The sequence below is a fragment of the Natrix helvetica genome, assembly GCF_964273705.1.
Source record: "Natrix helvetica genome assembly, chromosome: 3".
Classification (NCBI taxonomy): domain Eukaryota; kingdom Metazoa; phylum Chordata; class Lepidosauria; order Squamata; family Natricidae; genus Natrix; species Natrix helvetica.
In genome coordinates this window covers 144368710-144393799 of record NC_138549.1, presented here as the reverse complement: position 1 = coordinate 144393799, position 25090 = coordinate 144368710, and the positions used below count along the sequence as shown (strand labels likewise).

The following is a 25090-nucleotide window of genomic DNA, read 5'->3' as shown; positions in this document are numbered from 1 at the left end:
GCACCTGGCAGTAAGAGTGTTAAGCAGTGTACACAGTGCCAAACAATATGCACTTATCAGTCTTTCCCTGGGTCTCAACATCTCACTCTGCTTAATAGAAGAATTGGTCCAACCTCTGTGAGAGATCACAATGGTCTTCTGCAGATTTTGTAGGTAATTCACTGTGATTAGGCTACTTTTGGCTTATTTTGGCTCATTGTAGCAGTTGGTTATGGATCAGGGAAATATGAAGAATATTTTTTAGAATATGATAGACTTGCATGTTAAACTTAAGGGTGATAGGACAATTCAGATAATACATACAGTTGATACATACAGTTGACCATCTAATTGCAACAACCTCAGATATGAAGTCAGTGCTATTGGCTATACCTTTAAAGTTAGAATCATGAGCATTTGCTCCAGAAAAAGTTCTATTGGATTTAATTAATTTCTAAATTTCTAACCATAAGATAGGATTGACTGGTTAGTCCTAACAAGACCTACAACTAAATTTAAAAAAAAACATTCAGAGAAATTATGAAAGTTTCTACTGTTTTAACCTTTAAGAGGTATAAAACATTTAGACCATGGGGGCATGTAGTCTTTTTAAGAATAAGGGCCACATTGACAGTTTTTATATGGAGAGCTAAAGATCAAACTTCTCATGAATGTTGTGATCAGGGGAAAAAAACCTAAATAAATATAAATATTTAATTAAAATAAGCAATAATTATTCTTAAAGAATCCAATAATGTTCTTTTGTCATTTGTAAACTTAGGTGGTAATTTTTGGATGGTTTCTAGAGGTTTCAAGGGGTCACACAAAGGGTTTGTGGGGTATAAGTAGAAAATTGGAAAATTGCTTTCTCTATTTGATTGAAACTTTTTAATAATGATATCAAGAAATGCCCAAAAGAAACCTCGATGGTGAAAATGTTTTATGATACTTTTCACAATAAATATCCATGATGTAAGAAAGAAGGAAACATGGAGAGGATCACATTTACTTTTGTTATTAGTCAAATCTCAAAATCTTTAATCAGACAGTAACAGTGCAGCCATCTCTCTTATTAATTGGAAACCAGTCAGGATAATTGTACGACTTCCGCAATATTCCAGAAGTATTTTTTTTAAAATAAATGTATTGAATTATTCAAGCCAGGCATTTCAGTAGAAACAGAAGGAAAAAGAAATTAAAACAGATTTGGAAAAGTGGTTTAGTTTTTGTGTTTTTTCTCTTCAATTTTTCAGTCAACCTACAAAAAACACTATGTTAGATCAGAGTCCAAAGTGGGATTTATGTGAGATAGAATTTCAGCTTTGGTGGACCAATCAACTTGTTTCTTTATCTGTGCATTAGCTGATATATTATGTGTTTGGGTCAAGATCAATGGAGACATTTGAAAACATCTTTGCTACAATATGGAGTGTGATTCTCATGAGGCAGTTGGATATCAGCTAATCTGGTATCCAGTGATGTTTTTATGGGTTCAATCAATTTAAGCAGTGATGGTGAAAGCCAACTTGTTCCACTATGTAAAAGTTTGAGGCAGGATTTGGGTCCCCCAATTCCATTCTCACACCTGAAGAGTGATAGGGTAGTCCAGGCTATATATACTATATATCTCAAAACCCACCTCAACTCAACTTTAAAATGGGAATAGTCCTACTTCACGGGGTTGTGATGACAGTGAAAAAGCTGAAGAGTGTGAGCCACATTATACACGCAAGCTATATTACAACTGTATATGTGGACTGAAAACAGATTTCTATTTTTAAAAGCCCTCCAATGCTAATGGTGTATGAAACAATATCAGATGCACTCACGGTGTTGCTTCTCATTCTGCATCAAAAATATCTGGAAATTTGTTTCTAAAGGGCATATTGCAAATATTTTACTCCATGAGACCTATCAAATCAACAGGTGGCTTAGCAATGAGTCAATATTGATCCATGTGAACATACACAGGCATGCAAAAGCTTATTCTTCATTAAGAATAGGAATAGTTCTCTGAAATATTTCAGAGTGAAACCCATTCAGTTACTTGACCCAGGACATCAAAGTATCTCAAAGAGGAACAAGAGGACTGGGACAAACAAGGATAACTGGAAGTTGAAATTTCTCTTAGTTTTCATCATCTTTTTCTTTGGCTCCATGTTTCAGGATACGGGTGAACTCCACATAGTTAAAGTTGCCTTTCTTGTCAATTGGAGCTTCTCGATACATCTCATCTACTTCCTCATCTGTAAAACGATCACCCATGGTGGTAAGCAGTTCACGCAGGTGATCTTCATGAATGAAGCCTGCATTAGAGACGAAGAGGGGAAAGAAGGACTGAGATGTGTCCATTAAAAGAAGAAAGATGCTGCCCTCCCTGAGATATGGTGAGATGGCCAACAGGGGTAGCAAAGGTGATTAAGAAGTTTGCACTGGCTTTTTGCTTCATGTTCCAGTGAATTTCTGAAATGAAATGTGACCTTCCCCTAAATCATTGCTATTTGAAAAAAAGGATTTATTATTATTTAATCCAACCATTTTTTTTTCTCTCCAGCAGTTTGGCTGTTGTTTCTTTCAGGGATGTGAAACTTTTATCAGAATGAGGATTGCGCTTGGCTTTATGCCATAGATGACACTCTCTAAAATGGTCGATGCCCAATACTTGAGACTTAATTAATATGAAATAATTTGCTTCCTGTGCATTCAATAAATTCCTCCTCCGGTCACATTAAAAATAATTGTTTAGAAGAAACATTTGAGGCTGCATACAAGGCTTTTGTGGGAGGAAATTACATGCAGTCTAGGCTTATAATGTGCATCTTTCATTCATTTCAATACAAAGATCTTTTAGGGGCATGACTGATTTAATTTAGTATTATGGAAGAAGAAAATATTAAGCTTTGGGTGGCTCAAAGAAATTCCAAAAAACCTAGCCCCAGGCACTATAGATCAGGGGTGTCCAAACTTGGGAACTTTAAGACTTGTGACTTCAACTCCCAGAATTCCCCAGCCAGCATGGCTGGCTGGGGAATTCTGGGAGTTGAAGTCCACAAGTCTTAAAGTTCCCAAGTTTGGACACCCCTGCTATAGATGGTTCATAATACACCCAAATGAGTCTATACTGTTGGATCCATCTGTTGCTGCAAGCTCTCACAGATGGCTTAGCAGGAAATTCCCAGTTGCATCACAGAAAGGATCTGTTCTGATCATACCTGTGGCTTCCTCATCAAAGCAGGCAAAAGCATTTCGAATGACATCTTCTGGATCTGTGCCATTCAGCTTCTCCCCAAACATAGTGAGGAACATAGTGAAATTGATGGGTCCAGGTGCTTCACTCATCATTCCTTCCAAGTACTCATCTGTAGGATTTTTCCCTGAAAGATGCAATCAGCCAAGAAATTAAGCTTTCATTCAGTGCCCTGGTCCAGCTCAATTCTTCTGTCAAAGCTTATTTTGGATTCTTTTCCAGCTCCAACAGGAGACGATTAAATCAGGGAATTAGCTCTGAAATTAATCAGCACATCAAACCCAGTCTTTCTTTTGCTGCATCAGTCAGTAGAGATTTTCTAGAAGTTAGTCACTAAAGAAGTCAATGGAACAAATTATGATTTATGGTTGTATTCACATAGAATGTTAAGCCAATTAAAGGAACATGTTGTGCCATCTTATCCATGTTCACCCCCTTTTTAAAAACCAAATTGTTAGATTTATGATGTTATCCAGCTCCAGAGTGGTATCCATTTTCAGTATACAGAAACAGAAATCTGTACCAGAGGGACCTTCAGGGGACATTTTAAAAGGTCGAAATACAGGTACAACTACACAATCAGAGACCCACCCCTTTGTTGGTATCTTGCATGCAACACAGATAAAAAGGCATGGGGCTTTGCTTGCACAATCACAACTTCCATCTTGACTTTTTTTAAAAAAACCTGCCTTCCAACAGAAGCCCCTGGTTTGTGCTTACATATATCTGTTCAAAAATAATTTGCATTAAGGAATTGTTCTCGGTAGGTTTGCATAGAATTGGATTCTAAAATTGAGTAAGATATGTTTTCTTTGGATAACATAATTCTTCAAAAATTAGATAATGGAAAGAGAAGCACAACAATTCTAAAAAAAACTGTATAGCGTGATAGTTGTACGCGTTACCTGGCGGGTATTCCAACAGGGTTAGCTCCAATCTACAGGGGATCCACACCAAAGATCTGAATCTACACAACATGAGCCTATCAGAGTAGACCCTTTGCTCCTACTCTGTTTCTGAGAAGCTTGCCCATTACACCAGACCATTGCTGGGGAAGCGGCTTGGAGATGGGGTACTCAAAATGCAATAGAGGTATAAATGGGTGAGGAAATCCCAGTTTGCTATTATGAGCATGCACTCAAGCTTGCAGGAGCCCAATTATAGCACTCCTTCAAATTTGGTCCATCCTTAAAGAAACCTTTTTTTACCTTCACAGTGGTATAGCTGACTGCCCTCTAGGGGCAATCTGTAGAAATGTTTTTCTTCCACTACATTTTAACATTTTCCTGATTCCTTTCTGGTTATTTCATCCATCACTGTCATTGTTTTCTTATGTTTAAAGTTTTTTAGCTGCTTCAAGGTGAATTTTCTAGCCCCCTGGGAACAGTTCAACAACTGTGGATTCCAACAATACGGTAAACTGAAATACAATACAATACAATACAATACAATAGTAGAGTTGGAAGGGACCTTGGAGGTCTTCTAGTCCAACCCCCTGCCTAGGCAGGAAACCCTATACCATTTCAGACAAATAGCTATCCAACATCTTCTTAAAGACTTCCAGTGTTGGGGCATTCACAACTTCTGGAGGCAAGCTGTTCCACTGATTAATTGTTCTCACTGTCAGGAAATTTCTCCTCAGTTCTAAGTTGCTTCTCTCCTTGATTAGTTTCCACCCAAAATGTGGTTGGCAAATTGTGCCTCAAGAGTTGTTCTGCGAACTTAGTGTGGTTTTTGGTTCAATGGGTTTTGTGAACTCAGGCAGTTGTATTGATTCAGGAAACCATTCAGCCAACCTTTGTTAATGTATTGTATGTACACTGCCAAAATATCTAGAATATAGGTAAACTGTATAATTTCACCATCAGCCCAATTTTGAGTAGACAGTTGTAGATAATTAAAATTTTCCTGTAAGAAAAAGCTAGATGGCAAAAAAAATAGATAATTCATATATGAACTTAAGTAGAACCTCTGTTATTAGGGGTTGTATTCTTAATAATATGATACTCAGATATTTCTCTTTGCAGAATGCTTTGTAAAAGTATGTAGCTGACTATTGTACGAAAGAAGCTGACTGATTCAGCACAGCAATTTATACATAAGTGATCAGTCATAAGTCAAGGACTGTCTGTAATTAATTGGAAAACATCAACATTTGGCATTGTTTTCCAGAAAAAGATTCAGACCAAGTTCTATAGAAGAACTATATTAATTTGTTTGGTCTGATGTTGTAGTAACTTGTTATGTAAGTGCTGATATCATAATTTGTTAACTTTGATATATGGTTCAGAATGCTGTATTAAAGAAACCTTGGTGTAATGTGTGAATCCAGTCTAAAAGTAAACAGTTCATGACTGGCACTTAAGAAGGAAGTCAGTCTGAAACTGAAACTGATGGTAGGGAGATCATCTACACTTCAGAAGTCTCAAAAATATCAGTATCTGTATTTTTCTGTGTATAAGATGCACCTTTTTCCCTCAAAAAAGAGGGTGAAATTCTGAGTGCATCTTAAACACAGAATATAGCATTTTTGGCCTCCCAAAATCCTGCCCCCTTTAAAAAATGGCCATGCGTAGCCTTTAGGAGGCTTCCAGAGTGCACCCGGGGGCTGGGGAGGGCAAAAATGTGCAAACAAATTGGCCATTTTTGCTCTTCCCCCCCATCCCAGCCCCCAGGAGCATTCTACAAGCCTCCTAGAGGCTACGCATGGCCATTTCTTGACAAAAAACAGGCCCATTTTCATGATAAACAGACCGTTTTTGGGAGGTCTGCAGAGTGCAAAAGCTTTTTTTTTTTAATCTTTCAAAATCTTGGTGCGTCTTATACTCTGGTGCGTCTTATACTCTGAAAAATACGGTATTTCTTTAAAGTGTTTAGGGCCCACATAGGCACAAAATTAATTGGCCGTAAAGAATTGATATGTTTTGCTATCTCCTACTGTTCATCTCTATTTTTGGACAACTGCATGCCCTAGTTAGGTATTAGTGCTGCTAAATGTATAGCTTATTTAATTTATCAATTCAGAATGATATTAAGAATGATAATATCATTAGGAAAGACATAATGTACTTATACCTATTTGAATAAAAAAAATCGATATCAAATGTCTAAGAATTTGCTAGCTATAGGAGGACTTTCAATGCTAGATTTGCAGAACATACCTGTGGAGCTCTTTGTATCAGAGGCAAGCAACTTTTTGGCATGGAGGAACCGGATCTTTCTTATTTCAATGGTTAAAGTCACAGGAAATAGGACAGTGACTTGCTGGATGAAATGATGCCCCATTTTGTACCCTCTGTGTGTGTGGCATTATGTGTTGAATTTTCAGACTTTCAGGGAATCAGATGAGAAATAAAATTGTTTTACCGATTCCACATTAATGGCAGAGCATCTAATTGTGCGTCTAGGAAGCCTTGTGTTGGACATTGCAATTTAGAGAACTGCATTCATAAATTCTGAGCTCAGTTCTTTCAACCCTCCAGTCTAGACAAGCATAGCATTTAGTACACAATAATAAGAAAATTTGCCAGAGCAAATGTGGCATAATAGTTAAATTGTTAGGCTAGACCTGAGGAGACCAGATTTCAGAGTTCACTCAGCCATGAAGTTCTCTGAATATCCACAGGCTATTTATTATAGTTTGGCTTTGAGCTTCTTTTGAAGTAATGAAAAGAAGTATATAGTTAATTATGTTTTCTCATAAATTATCTTAGTTAAACTCTACAAACTGCAACTTTATTGGGCATGTCTGTGCTATTACCCCACCCAACTTCTTTTTACAGAAAGGTGTAGCATTTTGGACAATTAAAATTCACTCATATACAGGCTCAAAATTGGGACCAGAACTTTCATTGCTAGCCACTAAACAAGGCAGATGAGTTGCAGCCACTTTTATGGCTTTGGGGGATAAATTTTACAAACTTCTACAACCTTTTTTTGCCATGGTTGTTAAACGAATCACTGCAGTTGTTAAGCAAATCACATGGTCATTAAGCAAATGCGGCTTCCCCCTTTGACTTTGCTTGCTGGAAGCCATCTGGGAAGGTTCCAAGTGGTGGCCACATGACCCTAAGGCTTGATACTGCATGCAGTTTTCTTGATGGACTTTCAAAAGTGCTTTGGTATCACCTTCTTCTGGGACATGTCTTCAATCTTATAGTCTAACCCAGTGGTAGGCAACCCACGGCTCTGGAGCCGCATGTGGCTCTTTCATCCCTCTGCTGCGGCTCCCTGTCACCGATCGGCTCCACAATTGATAGGGCTTTCGGTTAGGACAGGTAGAGGAAAAAAGGATGCCACACTAGGAGGAGACTCTATGGTGGGGGAACCAGACTTCCGGTCGGCTCCAAAGCTGAATGGGGGGCTTCCGGTTAGGACCTTTGTGGCTCTTTGAGTGTTTAAGGTTGCCGACCCCTGGTCTAACCTATAGCCATGGTTCTGTCCAATGCTCTCCCAACCAAATAACCAACCAGACCTAATCCTTTTCAAGCTTTCTGCCTACCTGAGATTGGCTCTATCTTTTGCTTACTGTGTTATTTTTCTGCTTGCATGGAATTCTTAATATAAGGGAGCATTAAAAAGTATTACTTCTCCTGCCTTGAATCCTTTACCTCCTCATTCAGCTGTATATTCAGATGAGGTTTCAGAGATCAGGATATCCAGATATTCAGAGGATATTCAGGTTTCAGAGCTAAGGGTATTTCTGCAGTTCAAAGACTAGATTAAAATGAAAGAAATCCTGATACTTTTGTAGCCTTTCAAATGTTGCTGAACTACACCTCCTATCAACCCTCTCAATCACCATATTGATTGGGACTCTCGGAGATGTTGTTGGACAATGTCTACAAGATCTCAGCTTTCTCTTATCAGTTCTACTCAGTGCACTATATGGCACCGGATTAAATTTATTTTCTTACCTAGAGAAGCCAGCATGTCATGTAGATCCTCTTTGTCGATGAATCCATCACGGTTTTGGTCAATCATATTAAAAGCCTCCTTGAACTCCTGGATTTGTGATTGGTCAAACATTGCAAAGACATTGGAGGTGGCACGCTGAGGGCGCTTCTTGGTGGTCTTTGCCTTGGCTCGTTTGCTGGACATTTTTCTGGAGTTTTTGTTGACTTGTGAAACAAAACAGAAATTATTTTTTTTAAAAAGTCTGAATAAACCAACAAAAAACCCACATTTTCTCATTTCTTGCAATCTTTGGCTTTTCATCTAGGAATCTCTTAAGAGGTTCTCAGTGTTTTGCAATGCAGGGCAGCATCTTTCATGGCATAACAGCTCCATTGAATTAAATTGGACTTCTTCATAAAGCTACAAAGATCTGGGCTAACTCTGGCTCTCTTCACACAATATACTTAGACAGGTTAGAGAAAGATTTAGCAGCTTCATTTACAGGGCACGTGAAGCTTAGTTAATTCTTTTTTTCCAGCTATGTTTTCTTTTAGACATCATACAAATCCAGCCTGTTTTGTTAGTGGTAAATATATTCTATGAATATAGACATTGGATTAATTCAGTATTTGGGTTAAGTATGTAAAAGGAGTCTTTAGGAAAAAAATAATTTGTTGTTGGAGAGTTTAAGTCTTCAAAAATTGAGAAATCATTATGTGATGTTGAAAAATAAAGCTATGGGCTTTTTCCCCTTGGAACATCAATAATGTATATATTTCTTAATCAAGTATCTTGCATAACACATCCTGCATCCCCTTGCTATTGGCCATGCTGAAGTTCAAACGTGTTACTCATCAGATTGCTACTATCTCTTTTAGATAATTATCAATTTACTCATGTCTCTGGAATATCTTAACACTAAACAAGAAAAAAAAATCTTCTACAGATTCACAACTGAAATATATACCTACTTATATGTCATAAACTTGCTTTCCCCAATCTAGTACCTTCCCAATATATTTATAGGCAAAATCCATAATCCATTGTCCTCCTAATCAAAAGGGTGAAAAGAGTGTTATGAAACCCATTAATTTAAATAACATAGTGATGCAGTTACTAATTCACAACAAAATATACTATAATGAAGGTCTAATTATTCTGTAAGATCCTAAATTTATATTCTAGCAACAATAGAACCTGAAAATTTTTTCTATGTATCTACTCTAATATTTAGATATTTCAGACCTTGGAAAATATTTGACACCTAGTACTGATATTTACTGCATTGGCAAAAATAACATTCTGAATTTCCCAACGGAATTATTATCCCAAGCAGCACTGAAAGTTCGATAATGTAATTAGCTTTTCATATAATGAACACTGTTGAAATCAGTAATCTGTTTCTAAATTTACAGCCTAGTACAGATACATCCTGGTGAAAGGAGGAAGCTGATGTCATCCCCCACTCCCTAATCTGCAGACTCTGAAAGCAGCTTGTATTATAGGTTCTAAATCTATTCTTCAGATGAGAATTTTAGCACAAGAACAATTCAAGATGGTTGGGTTAGGTGGAGGGAGCTACACTTTTAATTTTAAGTCACTTTTCAGTTTGTAGACAGATCTAAGATTGAGGGAAGTAAAACACAAAAGAAATCCAACAGGTTTATATTATGGATTTCCAAGGGCTGCAGCTCCTTGGCCAGCATAGGTGCTCCAAGCTGAGATTGAGAAAAATCTGCTTGCTTTCCTCCTTCTGGCAGCCTGGCCTCCGTCTGAACTAATCTCAGGCTTGTTTCTAGCTGCTCTGCAAGCTCAGAAGGAAGGCCCCATCTCTTGTAGCTCAGCTCAGAAATAAGAGGAAATGAGTTATCTGTTTGGAGCAGATTCCAAGCATTCCATTTGCCTCCCTCTTACACCCTTTGTCTAGCCTGGCATGCGGATCTGTGCTGTTTCTTTGAACTACCCCTACAGCTTGTCAATAAGGATTGCAAGCACCCAGTTCATCAAGCAAAGGGGAAGCCTGAAGACGGGTATTATGGGAGGTATCCCTACACTCCCCTTTTTACAGAGGAGAAGGAGTTGAAGAAAGCAGGCATCTTGAACCATTAGTACCTGGTTATAATTTTCTTCACTGTGAAAGGATGGGCTGGATTTTGGTTGAATGAAGTCATTAGTACTAGATTTGTGACACTCCTCTTTTTGTTCTGGGTTTTAAGGACAGCCAAACATTTCTCTCTTACAAAATAAAAAGAAATGACTAAAAAGGAAACAAAATCCCTTTAAATATTTCCGTGAAATATATCAAAAGATTGGGTACAGAAGCATCAGAGGTGGTTTCTGCCGGTGCGCCCCCGTTCAAGCGAACTGATAGTGGCGGCAGTGAGAGGCTCCACCCACCCACCCAGATGTCATCACGGATGCTCTGCTCATGCGCAGAAGGCTCTGCGTATGCACAGAAACACCATACGTGCATGCGCGTGCGCTCCCAGTTCCAAATCAGTAGTGAAGAAGCATCCACAGAGTGGGTTCAGAAAAAGTCAATGTGATGCTCTGTGCAGCCATTTAAACCCCCACCCCTTTTTATGTGTCTTGTGTAAAAGTCACCATCTTGACTTTTTATAGCTCTTTCTGCAGACCACTTTACTGAAGGAAAAGAAACATTTCAAAGCAAATTCTAGAAAGAGTGCAGAGAAGAGCAACAAAGATGATTAGGGGACTGGAGACTAAAACATATGAGAAACGGTTGCAGGAACTGGGTATGTTTAGCTTAAGAGAAAGAAGGACTAGGGGAGACATGATAGCAGTGTTCCAATATCTCAGGGGTCGCCACAAAGAAGAGGGAGTCAAACTATTCTCCAAGGCACCTGAGGGTAGAACAAGAAGCAATGGGTGGAAACTAATCAAAAAGAGAAGCAACTTAGAACTGAGGAGAAATTTCCTGACAGAACAATTAATCAGTGGAACATCTTGCCTCCAGAAGTTGTGAATGCCCCAACACTGGAAGTCTTTAAGAAGATGTTGGATAGCTATTTGTCTGAAACGGTATAGGGTTTCCTGCCTAGGCAGGGGGTTGGACTAGAAGACCTCCAAGGTCCCTTCCAATTCTACTATTCTATTGTATTGTATTGTAAACCCCTTTTATCTCTTCCTAAGGTCCTCTGGTTTATCTATTTATGAGTTTTACGATCTATTTATATTCCTGTTACCTTTAGTGAGCAGTCACGCAATATTGTGGATTCAACTTAAATAAACAGCATACAAAGCCATAACTGCAAATGTGACTCTGGACAATTCTGATCTGTTACGTTAGTCCAGGTAAGCAAATGACTATATTTGCCACTTCATGAGAAAAAGTCTTAAGAGATGACAAATTTTATTTACAAATGAAAAATCAAGTTGAACTTGATTCCTGATAAATGTAGAAACGTGTTGGCAGAAGGGTGTTCTTTTTCTGAAATATTTTGTTTAACTTTTCAGTCCAGTCGATAACCGTGCGATTTCTTGGTTGTCTCCTGTCTCCTGTCAAAGTATAAACAGGTCCACTTTCCTAAGCTTCTTTCTTCAAGATCAGCCATGGTTGGCTATGTGTTGCCATCTGAGGAGAATTTTTATAGCACATTAACGATGGCATAAATTATAATTACCACCATCTGGAACTCAAAGTGGAAAGCCAAATGTATCTGACTTGATCTTTAAAATGCCATGGGTGTTTTCATTACCCATTAACCATGTTTCTTGCACTTAGACATGTAAAAGTATTTGCAAAGCACACAACTCATGCTTGAAAAGACTTTCATCATGTTGTCCTTGTACAATGGCATGCTGTTATTTGTTTAAAACACATTGAAAAGTATCCTACAAAGATCTGTAATTGGACAGTTTTAGACAGGTCTCCCAGACGAGAAGGATTAGGGGAAAAAGAAGAAGAGAGGAAACAAAATGCAAAGCTGCAAAGTGGTATTAATGGGCAGCTTGAACGGAATTCATTTGAAGAAAGGAAAAGACAGAAATGGTGTACTGTTTTTACAGCCGGTGGATCCCTAAGGGGAGATCTAACTAGCTGATCTGACGAAAATAGCATATTGTAGCATAAGACACATCTCTCTCTTCATTCATCACATCAGAGGTGGTATTCAGCCAGTTCTAACAGGTTCTGGAGAAGCAGTAGCGGAAATTTTGAGTAGTTCGGAGAACCAGCAAATAGGCTGCCCCCACCCCCACCCCGCTGCCTCCCAGCCTCCCAGCTGATCTTCTTTTGTTGCCCTGAACAGGAGAACGGAGCTGGAAAGCAGGTTAGTAGGGTGGGGAGGGAATTGGGATTTTGCAGTATCCTTCCCCTGCCACCCCCACAAAGCCACACCCACAGAACCGGTACTAAAAAAAATTTGAATCTCACACTGCATCACATCACAATGTATGCACAAAAAAATAATATGAGTTAATGCTGCAATAGTGCAGGGTTGCTTTCATGATTCTGAACTGGGGAAATGTGTGTTTGCTTCTGAGCCAATGGTGCAGCCCTGCCTGGTAAATGCCTGGGCTTCCTATTACAATGGCTGCCTTCTTGACTTTTTGAAGACCTTTCCAAAAGAACATTGATGGTTAACCTGTTTCTAAAGGTGTGCCAAAACTGTATGTGTGCACGCTATTGCACGTGCGTGTGCCCACCCACCTACCTGTGCATGCGCGAGCGATCCCCCACCTGCACATGCGCGAGTGACCCCCTCACCTACACATGTGCAAGCAACCCCCCCCCTCCACCAGACATGCACAAGTGACCCCCACATGCGGGGGGGGAATTTTCACCCTCCCGAGACTCGAGGTTTTCCCGAAGCCTGGGGAGGGTGAAAACGGCCTCCCCGGCCCTCTGGAGGGGCTCCAGGGGGCTGGGGAAGGCCATTTATCACCCCCCCCCCACGCTTCAGAAAAGTCTCCGGAGCCTGGGGAGGGCGAAAAACAGGACCAATGGGCCAACAGGAAGTTTCGCCATCACAGCAATAGAATCTTTTGTCAATATATGAAAAGCAGAATAAAAATGTTAAAAGTATATTTTCCTCTCTGGACATCACTTATTTTAAATTTATTTTCTCTTTGCTATGTTCGTCTGCCTAGTGATGGCACCAGATTCTCACAGTCATCCTTGCTGATTTGAAAGCTGGGATATTTTTTTTTGTCTCGGGTTAGAGAGAGACCGAAGGCCATGTGCCTCCTTTCTGTGTTACTTCCTCTCTGAGACCCTCATAGGGGTCGGGCACAACTTTCCCAAGGCTTAATTACTTCTAGGGAAATTTTGTTTTTTGCTTTTCACTCCTTTACATGGGTGATAAGAAGTTGACCAGGAGTTACCTTTTGAGGGGCTGAACCAAGGCTTAGCAAAGAATTTTAAAACTACACACACCCAAAATATGTAGCCAAGCACTGATTGCAGAGTTCAAAGGCTGGCTTTTAGTGCAAGCCAGGAAAGGCCCCTTTTCTGCCGCCCCAGGAAGACAGGAGGTGAGATGATTAGTTCAAGGCTGAGACACACCTCTTGCTACAAAACAGATAAAAGCCTCTTTGTCCTCCCGCCTTCAGTGAGAATTTAAAATCCTAAGGCTGGATGGGACCTTGGAGGTCTTGTAGTTCAATCCCTGGTCAAGGCAGGAGCTTTATACCATCCTAGTCAAATGGTTGTCTGGTCTATTTTTGAAGACTTCCAGTGATGGAGCACCCACAATCCAAGGGGCAAGCTATTCCACTGGTTAATTGCTCTCACTGTTAGAAAATGTCTCCTTATGTCTAGGCTGAATCTTTCTCTAAAAAGCTTCCACCCATTACTTCTTGTCCTACCCTCAGGTGTCCTAGAGAATATGTCAGTTCCCTCTTCTCTGCGACAACACTCTTTTCACTTAATATTAGATTATTTACCACCGTCCCCATGCTCTGCTTTCTAGTTGCTTCCACAAAAAGAAAACTGACATTGACTGAAACCAAGACGTGATGCTAAATTCTTCCCATCTTCTGTTACTCCAACCAGCAACCTGTGTTTCATTACAAAGAGGTTAGTTTTTCAGAAACATGCATAATATTATCCCAGGCAGCAGCCATATCTGCAGACTCCCTTTTTGCAGTGCCTTTTTTCAGTGCCTTCAATTTCCCCAGCACTTGCTTCTCCTGATAATATTTGGAGAGAAAAGTAAGGTTCTATATTTAGGCAAGAAAAATGAAATGCACAGGTACAGTATGGATGATACCTTCCTCAACAGTAGTAACTGTGAAAGGGATCTTGGAGTCCTAGTGGACAACCATTTAAATATGAGCCAGCAGTGTGCAGCAGCTGCCAAAAAAGCCAACACAGGTCTAGGCTGCATCAACAGAGGGAGAGAATCAAGATCACGTGAAGTGTTAATACCACTTTATAATGCCTTGGTAAGGCCGCACTTTGAATACTGCATTCAGTTTTGGTCGCCACGATGTAAAAAAGATGTGGAGACTCTAGAAAGAGTGAAGAGAAGAGCAACAAAGATGATTAGGGGACTGGAGGCTAAAACATATGAGGAAGGGTTGCAGGAACTGGGTATGTCTAGCTTAAGAGAAAGAAGGACTAGGGGAGACATGATAGCAGTGTTCCAATATCTCAGGGGTTGCCACAAAGAAGAGGGAGTCAAACTATTCTCCAAGGCACCTGAGGGTACAACAAGAAGCAATGGGTGGAAACTAATCAAGGGGAGAAGCAACTTAGAACTGAGGAGAAATTTCCTGACAGTTAGAACTATCAATCAGTGGAACAGCTTGCCTCCAGAAGTTGTGAAAGCCCCAACACTGGAAGTCTTTAAGAAGATGTTGGATAGCTATCTGTCTGAAATGGTATAGGGTTTCCTGCCTAGGCATGGGGTTGGACTAGAAGACCTCCAAAGTCCCTTCCAACTCTGCTATTGTATTGTATTGTAGTATTGTATTGTATATCCATGGATTAATAAGCCAGATCAGACAGCAAAGAATGGCAGTTCAGACATAATTAGAGCTTTTGCACTACAGCTTTCTTGGCTTGTCCACACTTGGGATAGAGAAGCATGTTCTCTTCCTAACACATCTTAAGTTTGCTTAGATACTTTAATAATGCTACAAAGCAAGCATCAACCTTAAGCACCATCTTTATTTACAAGAATTCCCTGTCTCCCAGAGAGGGGATGTTGAAATACAGAAAAATGATTGGTGGGTGCAGCCGACTGCTTTGTTTGGAAATATCTACCTGCACAGAAAGCAAAACAAAGGTAAGGTAGACTGTATCCTAGGGTAAGTGAGAGGGAATGCAAGGTACAACTTATCTTCTAGGAAACAGCTGTTTCATCATCAGTTATTTCCCCCTGCAGTAACAATTTGTAATTTTTAAGAGCTTCCCTTAAATTAAAATGTTTTCCAAATTAGAAATAAGATTGCCTTCTTTGATTTTTATGACAACCACTAGCAAAAGGAGATGGATTAATTAGACACTTTAGAATGGCTGGCCTGCTTGATTACTACAGTTAGAAATTTGAAGAATTCTGATTTACTAGTATGGGATAAACCAGGCTGTTCTTAATTTTTTTACAAGTAAATCCTTATCATAATATCTCTTTTTCTGCAGGGAGGGGATCCTTCAGTCAGTAGATTGAAACACAGTGAATTGTTCAGTACTCTGAGGTTGGCCTGGAAACAAGATTTGAATTCATTGATTTTAAAGTAAAATAATCTCAAATAATACTTTGGCTGAAACCCACCAATATGCTATGTAAGCCCATACAGCATTTCAATTTCACTTGATATATTTTATGATGTGTTCTTGGCTATGCCACAGATATTTTTTCAGTCAAATGGGGATTGCATAACTTGTATGCCCACAAAATAATTCAGGAGTGTGTGCGTGCATGCACACAGTGAAAATAAGGGAACAATCACCAAAAAATGATTAGGTTGCGTCTTGGTTAATATGATAATATCTTAGCATATAATCCTGATAATGAAACAGTAAAAATAAGTATAACATGGTTAAGGCAATTGCAAATATTTAAACTGCGCTTACCAAGATGATGTTGAAAAAGATGCAATCTGAACTGTTTATTAGTGTTTACTAATTCTCCGTAAGTGACTTTCACAGGAATTTAATGTTACATTATTCTTAGGTTCTCATCTATTATTTAGGCTGCATCTTTTACCCCAGGACAGGTTCCACTGCTCACAATGGGGCTTATTTCTAAATGAGCAGTATACTTCTAGAAGTAAACATTTAATGCTTCCTGCCAGTGCAAAATTTTGGTTGGGAATTATGAAAACTGAAATCAAATACTACTGAGAACATTATCAAATAAGGTTATTTTTTTAAAATATCCTAGCTATATTTCTGCTTCTAAAACAAAACAAAGCAAAACAAGCATCTAATGTTTTTCCCCAAAAATGTCTTGACAGAAGTTTTAAAATTGTAAACTGACTGGATGTAGAAAAGCAAAAGTTAAGAAATTTCTGTAATATCATACTGCCTGAAGTATCAAAGTTTGGCTTCAAACTTTCAACCCCCCCCCCCCCGCCCCTTTAGCTAAATATTTCCTAACCAGCAAAATGTTTCCAGGCTTAAACCATGTTTTAGCTTAGTACAGGTGCAAATTCAACTTCATTAGTTATGTACAAAGTGGCATTTTCAGCAGGATTGTTCTGATGTGAAGTGTGTGTATATATATATATATCAGAGTAGATCAAGAGTCTTGATTGTCATAGAGGCATCCATTCAACCCAGACAATTAAAGGGAAATTAGCCTGTTGTTGTTTTATTTTTGTTTCCTTTGAATTAGCCCTCTCTTTAGAGTTACCTGTAGCAGTTTCAGTGGTGCAAATATATCACTGAGAGTCAATGCTTTGCAACCAAGTTGATTTCTGCTTCTTGACATGAAAAATATTCAAGTGATTTGAAAGGAGTCTTGTGCGTGTTGTTGCACACTTAGAGCAACAGTAGATTTACTAACATCAACATGATTGCAGTGATGCATAACAATGCTTATTTCTGACTGCTTGGATTAAGCATAAGAAAATACTTTCATGCCACCTGAAATATTACTTTGAGCTTTTCATTAGAAATGTATTTTAAAAATTGCAGGGAAGGGCAAGCATTTTTTAAAAGTAGTAGCTTTAAAGAGGAAACTATCAAAGGAAAGCAAAGAAGTAACCACTCTCTCAGCTGGATGATTTTCTCTCATTTTCTGATTTCTACACTAATCTAGTCACACAAAAAGGGTGAAACCTAAAAGCCTCATTGACAACTTGTTCCCTTAACTTGTTCCCTGTTCAACATATATATGAAACCGCTGGGCGAGATCATCCGTGGTTTGGGGGTACGGTATCATCAATATGCTGATGATACCCAACTTTTCATCTCTACCCCAAACCACCCAAACGATGCCCTCGACGTGATGTCCCGATGCCTGGAGGCTGTGCGGATCTGGATGGGGAGGAACAGGCTCAAGCTCAATCCCTCCAAGACTGAGTGGCTGTGGTTTCCGTCATCCCGATTTGTGCGTCTTGTTCCATCTTTGATGATAGGGGGAGAAATTTTAGCCCCCTCAGAGAAGGCTCGCAATCTGGGAGTCCTCCTGGATACGCGGCTTGGTTTAGAAGAACACCTGATGGCAGTGACCAGGAAGGTCTTTTACCAGGTTCGCCTGGGACGCCAGTTGCGCCCCTTCCTGGATCGGGATGCTCTGTGCACAGTCACTCATGCGCTCGTCCTTTCTCGCCTGGACTACTGCAACACTCTCTACATGGGGCTGCCCTTGAAGAGCACCCGGAGGCTTCAGCTGGTCCAGAATGTGGCCGCGCGGGTTATCATGGGGGTACCTAGGTGCTCCCATGTTACACCCCTTTTAGGCGGCCTGCACTGGTTGCCGGTTGTTTTCCGGGTGCGATTCAAGGTATTAATTATGACTTTTAAAGCGCTCCATGGCTTAGGTTCAGGGTACCTGCAAGACCATCTACTGCCACCAGTAGCCTCCCACCGTCCAGTACGATCCCACAGAGTTGGCCTCTTCAGGGTGCCGTCAACCAGACAGTGTCGGCTGGTGACCCCTAGGGGGAGAGCCTTCTCTGTGGGAGCGCCTTCCCTCTGGAATGAGCTGCCCACGGAGCTTCGCATAATCCCTGACCTCCGGTCCTTCCGACGCGCCCTAAAAAGTTGGCTTTTCCAGCAAGCCGGCTTGGCCTGTTAATTTTTATCTCATTTTTAAAATGTATTGTCCTATAAATTGGGTTTGGGTTTTTTTTGGATATGTATTTAATTTCTTTTAAACTTTCAGGATGTGTGTTTTTTAATGTTGTATGCCGCCCTGAGTCCTTTGGGAGAAGGGCGGCATATAAATCCAATAAAACAAACAAACAAACAAACAAACAAAACAAATAAGGAAGGTTTTTAAGTTCCTCTTACATATAATGTTCCTGGTCTGGTCTGAAAAACTCCTGGGTTTCCATACATTCAGATTTACTTTCATTTAACCTATTTGTTATCTGCTTTCACTTGTTCATTATTTTCTATTAAACATTTTCCATGGATTATGGAAAGGTTTGGAGGAAACACAGGTAGTCTTCGACCATTTGTTTAGTGAGTGTCCAAAGTTCACTGGAAAAAAGTGACTTATGACCATTTCCCACACTTACAACCATTGCAACATCCCCGCAGTCATGTGACCAAAATTTGGACTCTTGGCAACTGGTTCATGCTTATGGTTACACTGTCCTGGGGTTGCCGCTTTTTGTGACTTTCTGACAAGCAAAATCAACGGGGATTCACTTAATAACCATGTTAGTAACTTAACAATGGCAGAGATCTACTTAACGACTGTGGCAAGCGAAGTCATAAAAACGGGGCAAACTTTAGTTAATAACTGTCTTGCTTAATGAAGTGTTGGGTTCACTTGTGGTTGTAAGTTAAGGACTGCATGTAACCTGTAAGTTTACCAAGCATGCCCAAGTAAGCTACCTATGTCTCCTCTTTAACTGTAAAAGGTAGGAGAGAGGGAAAAGATAAATGACTATTACAAACATGAAATCAACTTTACCCACAAGAAGTTTTCCTTCCTTTTGTAATGTGTTAACAGACCGTGATGTTAATTTGACTCATGGACGTGAGCATTTCTTTTGTCCTCTGGGCAGATTTCTTGTTATTCCTTAACCGCGGTGAGATTTCTCCAGTCTGAGCTTCTAATTGCCATACCAGTTCTCTTGTCCTTAAATGGTTGTTAGGACTCCTTGTCTTCACTACTTGGGGAAGGAACTTGGCACAGTTCAGTGGCCCAACAAATAAAAAAGGTTTTTTCCAACCACAGTTCATGTTTTGATGGCTTCTCAAGCAGCTGCATGTGTGAGGGTACAATCCATCAAATATCCTAGCCACATAGGAACGATTCAGTGGAATGGAGCTTGTATACGTTGGTTTGTGTACAAGCCATAATCTGAGCACCATTCAAGGGTATAGAAGCTAATCTTTAGATAAGTGATATACTACAGCAGCCTTCCCTAAATTGGTTCTCTCCAGGTATAATATACTGTAATTTCTATGACCCCCAAAAGGTTTGAGCCTGATGGGTTTTATGCTGTATGTTGAACAGGTCACTTGTTTATTCAATAAATATAGGTAAACAAAGCTTGGATCTCTAGAGCAGGGGTCTCCAACCTTGGCCACTTTAAGACTTGTGGACTTCAACTCCCAGAATTCCTCAGTCAGCTTTAAACTGACATTTAATAAGTCAAGGATGCTTTTCCTTCTCGTTGCCAGTTGTTTTACTATACTGCACAAATTTCCTTCTCTTTGCCAGTTGTTTTACTATACTGCACAAATACCCCATATTTACTGTATGTTCTATAGATCAAAAATTATACTTTCATACACTCACACATGTGCACACACACACAGAGGCATATACATGTGCATGCACACACAATCCTCCATTTTATTTGCACTCTGAAATATGGACAAAGAACTCAGCGCATTGAAAGATTTGCCTTCAGGTTGACATATTTTTTGTTCCTCTCTCTGTTTTAGCTCAGATAAAGGGAGATGTGAGTCTCCAAACATCTGTTTTGAAGCTTGCTTGATTCCTGAGTTCAACTAAATAATCCAAGTTCAGAAGATAAAGGTAAAGGATCTCCTCGCACATATGTGCTAGTAGTTCCTGACTCTAGGGGGCAGTGCTCATCTCCGTTTCAAAGCCAAAGATCCAGCGCTGTCCGAAGACATCTCTGTGGTCATGATTAAATGCCAAAGGTGCACAGAACACTGTTACTTTCCCACCAAAGGTGGCTCCTGTTTTTCTACTTGCATTTTTACATGCTTTTGGACTGCTAGATTGGCAGAAGCTGAGACAAGTAATGGGAGCTCACTCCATTACACGGTGCTAGGGATTCGAACCGCCAAACTGCCAACCTTTCTGATTGACAAGCTCAGTGTCTTAGCCACCGAGCCACCGTGCCCCTTTCAGAAGATACCTATATGCTAAAATAACATATTATTTAAAAAGCATTCTTAAATATGTAAAAGAATACATTTCATTACATTCATGAATACGATCATCCATCCATCCTCAGCTCTTCCAAGTTATATCTGAGATCTCTTTTTAAGATAAACATGAACCTGTCAGCATGTTCCCCCAATATTTTTTAATCATCATACCTAGTGCTTACAAGCCAAAAGGAAACTTAATGGATTCTGGGTAGCCTAAAAGTAGCCAGGATTGGCAAACATGTGCTATGGATACAGTAAACAAGTTATCCTGTAGTTCTACATCACTGAACTCCAGTGTTTCTTTGAAATGGTTCCCACTTAAACCTAGCATTTAATCAGTTTTGAGGAGAAAAGGTACCAGATACACACACAGAAGATACATCTATGATCAACAGAATGAAGGACTCTGCAGGTCAAGCTAGCATCACCATCCCATACATATGATCTGAAACTACAATTTACGGAGTCATGTATGTGCACACAACTATTGCAGTCTGACTGATGCTTTAGGACATGATGCCTGTATACTATGCTCCTGAATCTACTGTTGTCCAGATGTTTCCCTCTTTCCAAACTGCAGAAAGAGATATATTTTCATCTAATCTGCTTTGGTTACTCAACTTGGGCAATGGCAAAGAACACTTCAACAATGGAAATGATTGGAAGCTTCCCCTGATGGAATGTATTCAGTTAAAAGCTAAGCAACCCCCTCAGTAGGGATGTTGTACTTCTGGATTTCCAGATGCAGATCAGCAGTGGAAGTAATTGGAAAGGATTCAATCTGGATCGGATGGCTCTCAAGTTTAGTACAAATCGGTAGAATATTTGTTGCCCAGTCCCCAAACATTAGTACAGATCATACATCTTTAGCTAGAAGAGCCTTTTCTTCCAGTGTTGAAGACCTGCAGTATCATGTTTAAGGACACGGAATACGCTTCTCAATAAACAAGTGTATCCCATGCTTTTTGCAGTGGCATATTTCCCTTCATCCTTGCAATCCTGATTGAAATTCTGCTTCTAAGAACACAGTTAAGGAATAGCCAGTAGTTCATGTATTAACCTTAGTGTGATTTGTTTGCTTTTGAATTAACTTGTATGTGAATCTGACTGCTGAGGTTTGTAAACTGTAGTTTGTATCCTACTATAATGTGTGGATCCAGACAATGGTATTTTGTTTAGCAAATTATAGTTTCATGTGTGATCCTGTAAGGACCATTATCATCTATCCCCAACCTAGTGTACTCCAGATATGAGGGATTCTACAGCTTCCAACGTACTGTATCTGAAGGTATCACACTGGAAAAGCCTGACAGAGATGGACCAGGGCTATGATTCACTATGAACCTGATAACCTCCTGTGTGCAAGTACTCCTTATGGCACATTATGCATGACGTGAGTCACAAATTAGCCAACCACACTCTAGCTGAGCATGTTATACATACAGAAGCCTTGGTAGGTGAGTGCATCATGCAAGCCCAGAAAACTCAGTTGGATAAAAACATAGTTAAGAACTGCTGGCAAACACAGCTAATTGAGGGAGTACAACATGTCCCAAAAGGATAGCCTTACATTGCAGCAGAAAAAACATTAATTTTGAATTATGAAATGCAATGCAATAGCCAAGTGATCTAGTATAACAGGAAGCTACCAGCTCTTGCTTTGCCCAGTCTCCTTCCTTCCACCCATCCATCAAACCCTCCACCCACCCATCCTCACTTGCTAAGGGGAAATGTAAGGAAAAGCACCTACCTGGTTCAGACAGAAACTGTTTAAAGCCCTCAGTTCTAGGAAGCGTTTCTGCAAAGGGATGAAATTAATTAGCTGTTGTTTTAATCACCCTAGTTTGGGGGAAAGCGGGATCAGAGGGCAGAGGCAGCCAATGAAAAAAGAGTGTTTTCCCAGATGGTCCCCTCCCACCCCAAAGGATTTGGCCATACAAGGCAAAAGAATGCCGAGCTGTGCGGGTGGCAGCAGCCCAATTGTGAGACGCTGGATTTGGGACTGTGAGAATAAGGGAAGGGGAAGAGAGGATTCTGCCTTATATAGATAAAATGATGGGGGGGGGGAGGGTTAGAGGGAAGTCGCCTGAACTCTCTGATCGGTTGTTAAATGCAGCCGGCATCTGAGAAGACCTAGCAACAGTTTTCTTTATAAGGACGCAAGTCGTATAAATGACAAAGCTTTCTGCTGGCTGAGAACAAAAGTTTAAACAAAGGTTTAAATATGTATGGTTAAAAGTTACAAGGGCTTCCTGAACAATGATTGGTTGGCATTCCTCCTCACTCCTCTGTGCAGTTTGTTGTTTCAATTATTTTTTCCCTTGCCAGAAACATAAAAGTACAGATGTTTTCTAGTGAATAAAGACCAGTTTAGACAGGAAAATGTAAAAGAAACAATCAGAGGCAGTTGCCCTTAATTCATTTTTCCTGTCAAACAGGCTCTTACATTTCTGTAAAAGCCAGTAACATTTCCTGACCAGATTCCTCATGGTGTAAAGACATACCATAAGCAGTACTGTCCACAACACTGTCAAATTATTTACTAAGACTGTATTACTATTATTCATATCCTTCCTAATACCTAACTCTTCCCACTTATGACTATAACCATGTTGTTTTTATCTTTAAAATCTATGTTGTTTTATTTGTTTCCTAGTATGATTTGATTGCTTATTAATAACCTATGACTATCACTAAGTGTTGTAGCTTATTCTTGATGAATGTATTCTATTTTATTTTCCTTTATGTACCCTGAGAGCATATGCACCAAAGACAAATTCCTTGTGTGTTCAATCACACTTGGCCAATAACGAATTCTATTCTATTCTCTTATAAAGTTAAGTTTCCTTTAAGTCAAGCTCATTTGTAGTGATTTCATGGACCATCCATATGGCTGTCTTCAAACAATGCAGAAGTAGTTTGCCAAGGTTTTCTTTCTGAATATTTAACTTCCCAAATCTAGCCAACAATCCTTGTCTCCCATCCAATTTCTAATCAAATGTAATTTGTTTTGTTAGCTTTTTTAACTTGGCAAAGGTTGGCAAAGTGTTGTTCTATCGTCCAGTTGACAGTTATTTGGTACTATGAAAGGGGTGGGAGCCACTGGGCTAATTTGCAAAATATTAGAATGCCAAAGTTATCTTTGTAAAAATATTATTTTATCTGCCAGCTTTCCATTCATTCTGATCCATTATTTATCTGGGCTTTGAATGAGGATGTAGAAACTTTTTAAGCTCAAAGACTGCGCTGCATCCAGTCTAACTTTCTGGTGAAGTTATGTCAATTGTAGGTTCCTTCCAATCAAGGCAAGGAGCCCATAATTGGTTTCCATCTCATTCCATCCATTCTTTACACTCACCTCAGTCCCAATGTTTTAGCCTGTTTATTAAAAAGCAGCCATGGAAAAAAACATTGGTACCTGGATCAGTTCTTAAAGCCTGGATGTTCTGAAAAGGAAATCCAGACACATCTAAATCCCAACCATCAAGCTATGCAAGAATTAGAGTTTCTTCTATTTTGTTATTAGGCAAGATGTTACTACGTGGAAAAAATAAACCAGATTAAGACCCTCTGAGTCTGTTCCTATGCTTAACCAGTTTATTTGCTAACACAATTATTTGAATTCACATATTATACTACACTAAACATTAAAGCTAACTACATGGATTAGGTTTGTACAACTATGCTAAAATGTGATTGACCAGTTTGCATTTCATACAGAGACTTGTTAATGTAATCCACATAATATCCTTTTAAATTAATCACAGTGCTGGAAACAAAAGATAATTCATTCAACCTCCTACCAGTTCAGGAAATCTGTTACTCCAACATCCATCATCCAGCCTTTTTTCAAAAATCCACAATGGAAAAGAACATGATCCAATCTTCAGAGGTAATGTAATCTATCTGCAACTGTTTCCACCTACAGTTGTAGCTAGGAGAGCTTTTGCACAACTTCATGCTGTGCACCAGTTGCACTTTTTTCCTGGAAACATGAGGCCCTGTGCACAGTCACTTCTGCTCTAGTCATCTCAATTGGACTATTGCAATGTGTTTACATGGGGCCACCCTTGAAGAGTATTTGGAAGCTACAGCTAGTACAGAATGCAGCGGCATGGATAGTTCTGGAGGCCTCTAAGGGGGATGCATATAACACTACTGTTGCACGAGCTTCATGGCTTGTGAGTTTGCTTCCACGTCCAATTGAAGGTGTTGGTTTTTTACCTTTAAAGCTCTTTATGGCATGGGTCCAGGGTATCTAAGGAACCAAATTGCCCAAATTGGATTGGCCCTTCTGCACTTGCTTGACCAGAAGAGGTTTGTTATGGACACCATCTGTCCAGGAATTTCAGTTGGTGGAATCGAGGAGAAAAGCCTTTTCCATTGGGGCCTTTTGGAATATTCTGCCACTGGAGATTCATCACTACTTTTTTTGGCCTCCTGGAAGGGCTTAAAACCTGGGTCTACTG

General features: G+C 39.7%; 1 protein-coding gene across 1 annotated transcript; it reads right to left on the bottom strand.

Moving 5' to 3' along the window:
* Positions 1-983: 983 nt before the first annotated feature.
* On the bottom strand, positions 984-22546 carry MYL9 (myosin light chain 9). The gene is made up of 4 exons (XM_081947871.1): positions 22372-22546; positions 8143-8346; positions 3192-3353; positions 984-2285 (listed from the first exon to the last, which is right to left on the bottom strand). Exons 2-4 carry the CDS (start codon positions 8324-8326, stop codon positions 2107-2109), a joined length of 525 nt encoding a protein of 174 aa, XP_081803997.1. The 5' UTR covers positions 8327-8346; positions 22372-22546; the 3' UTR covers positions 984-2106.
* Positions 22547-25090: the final 2544 nt, after the last annotated feature.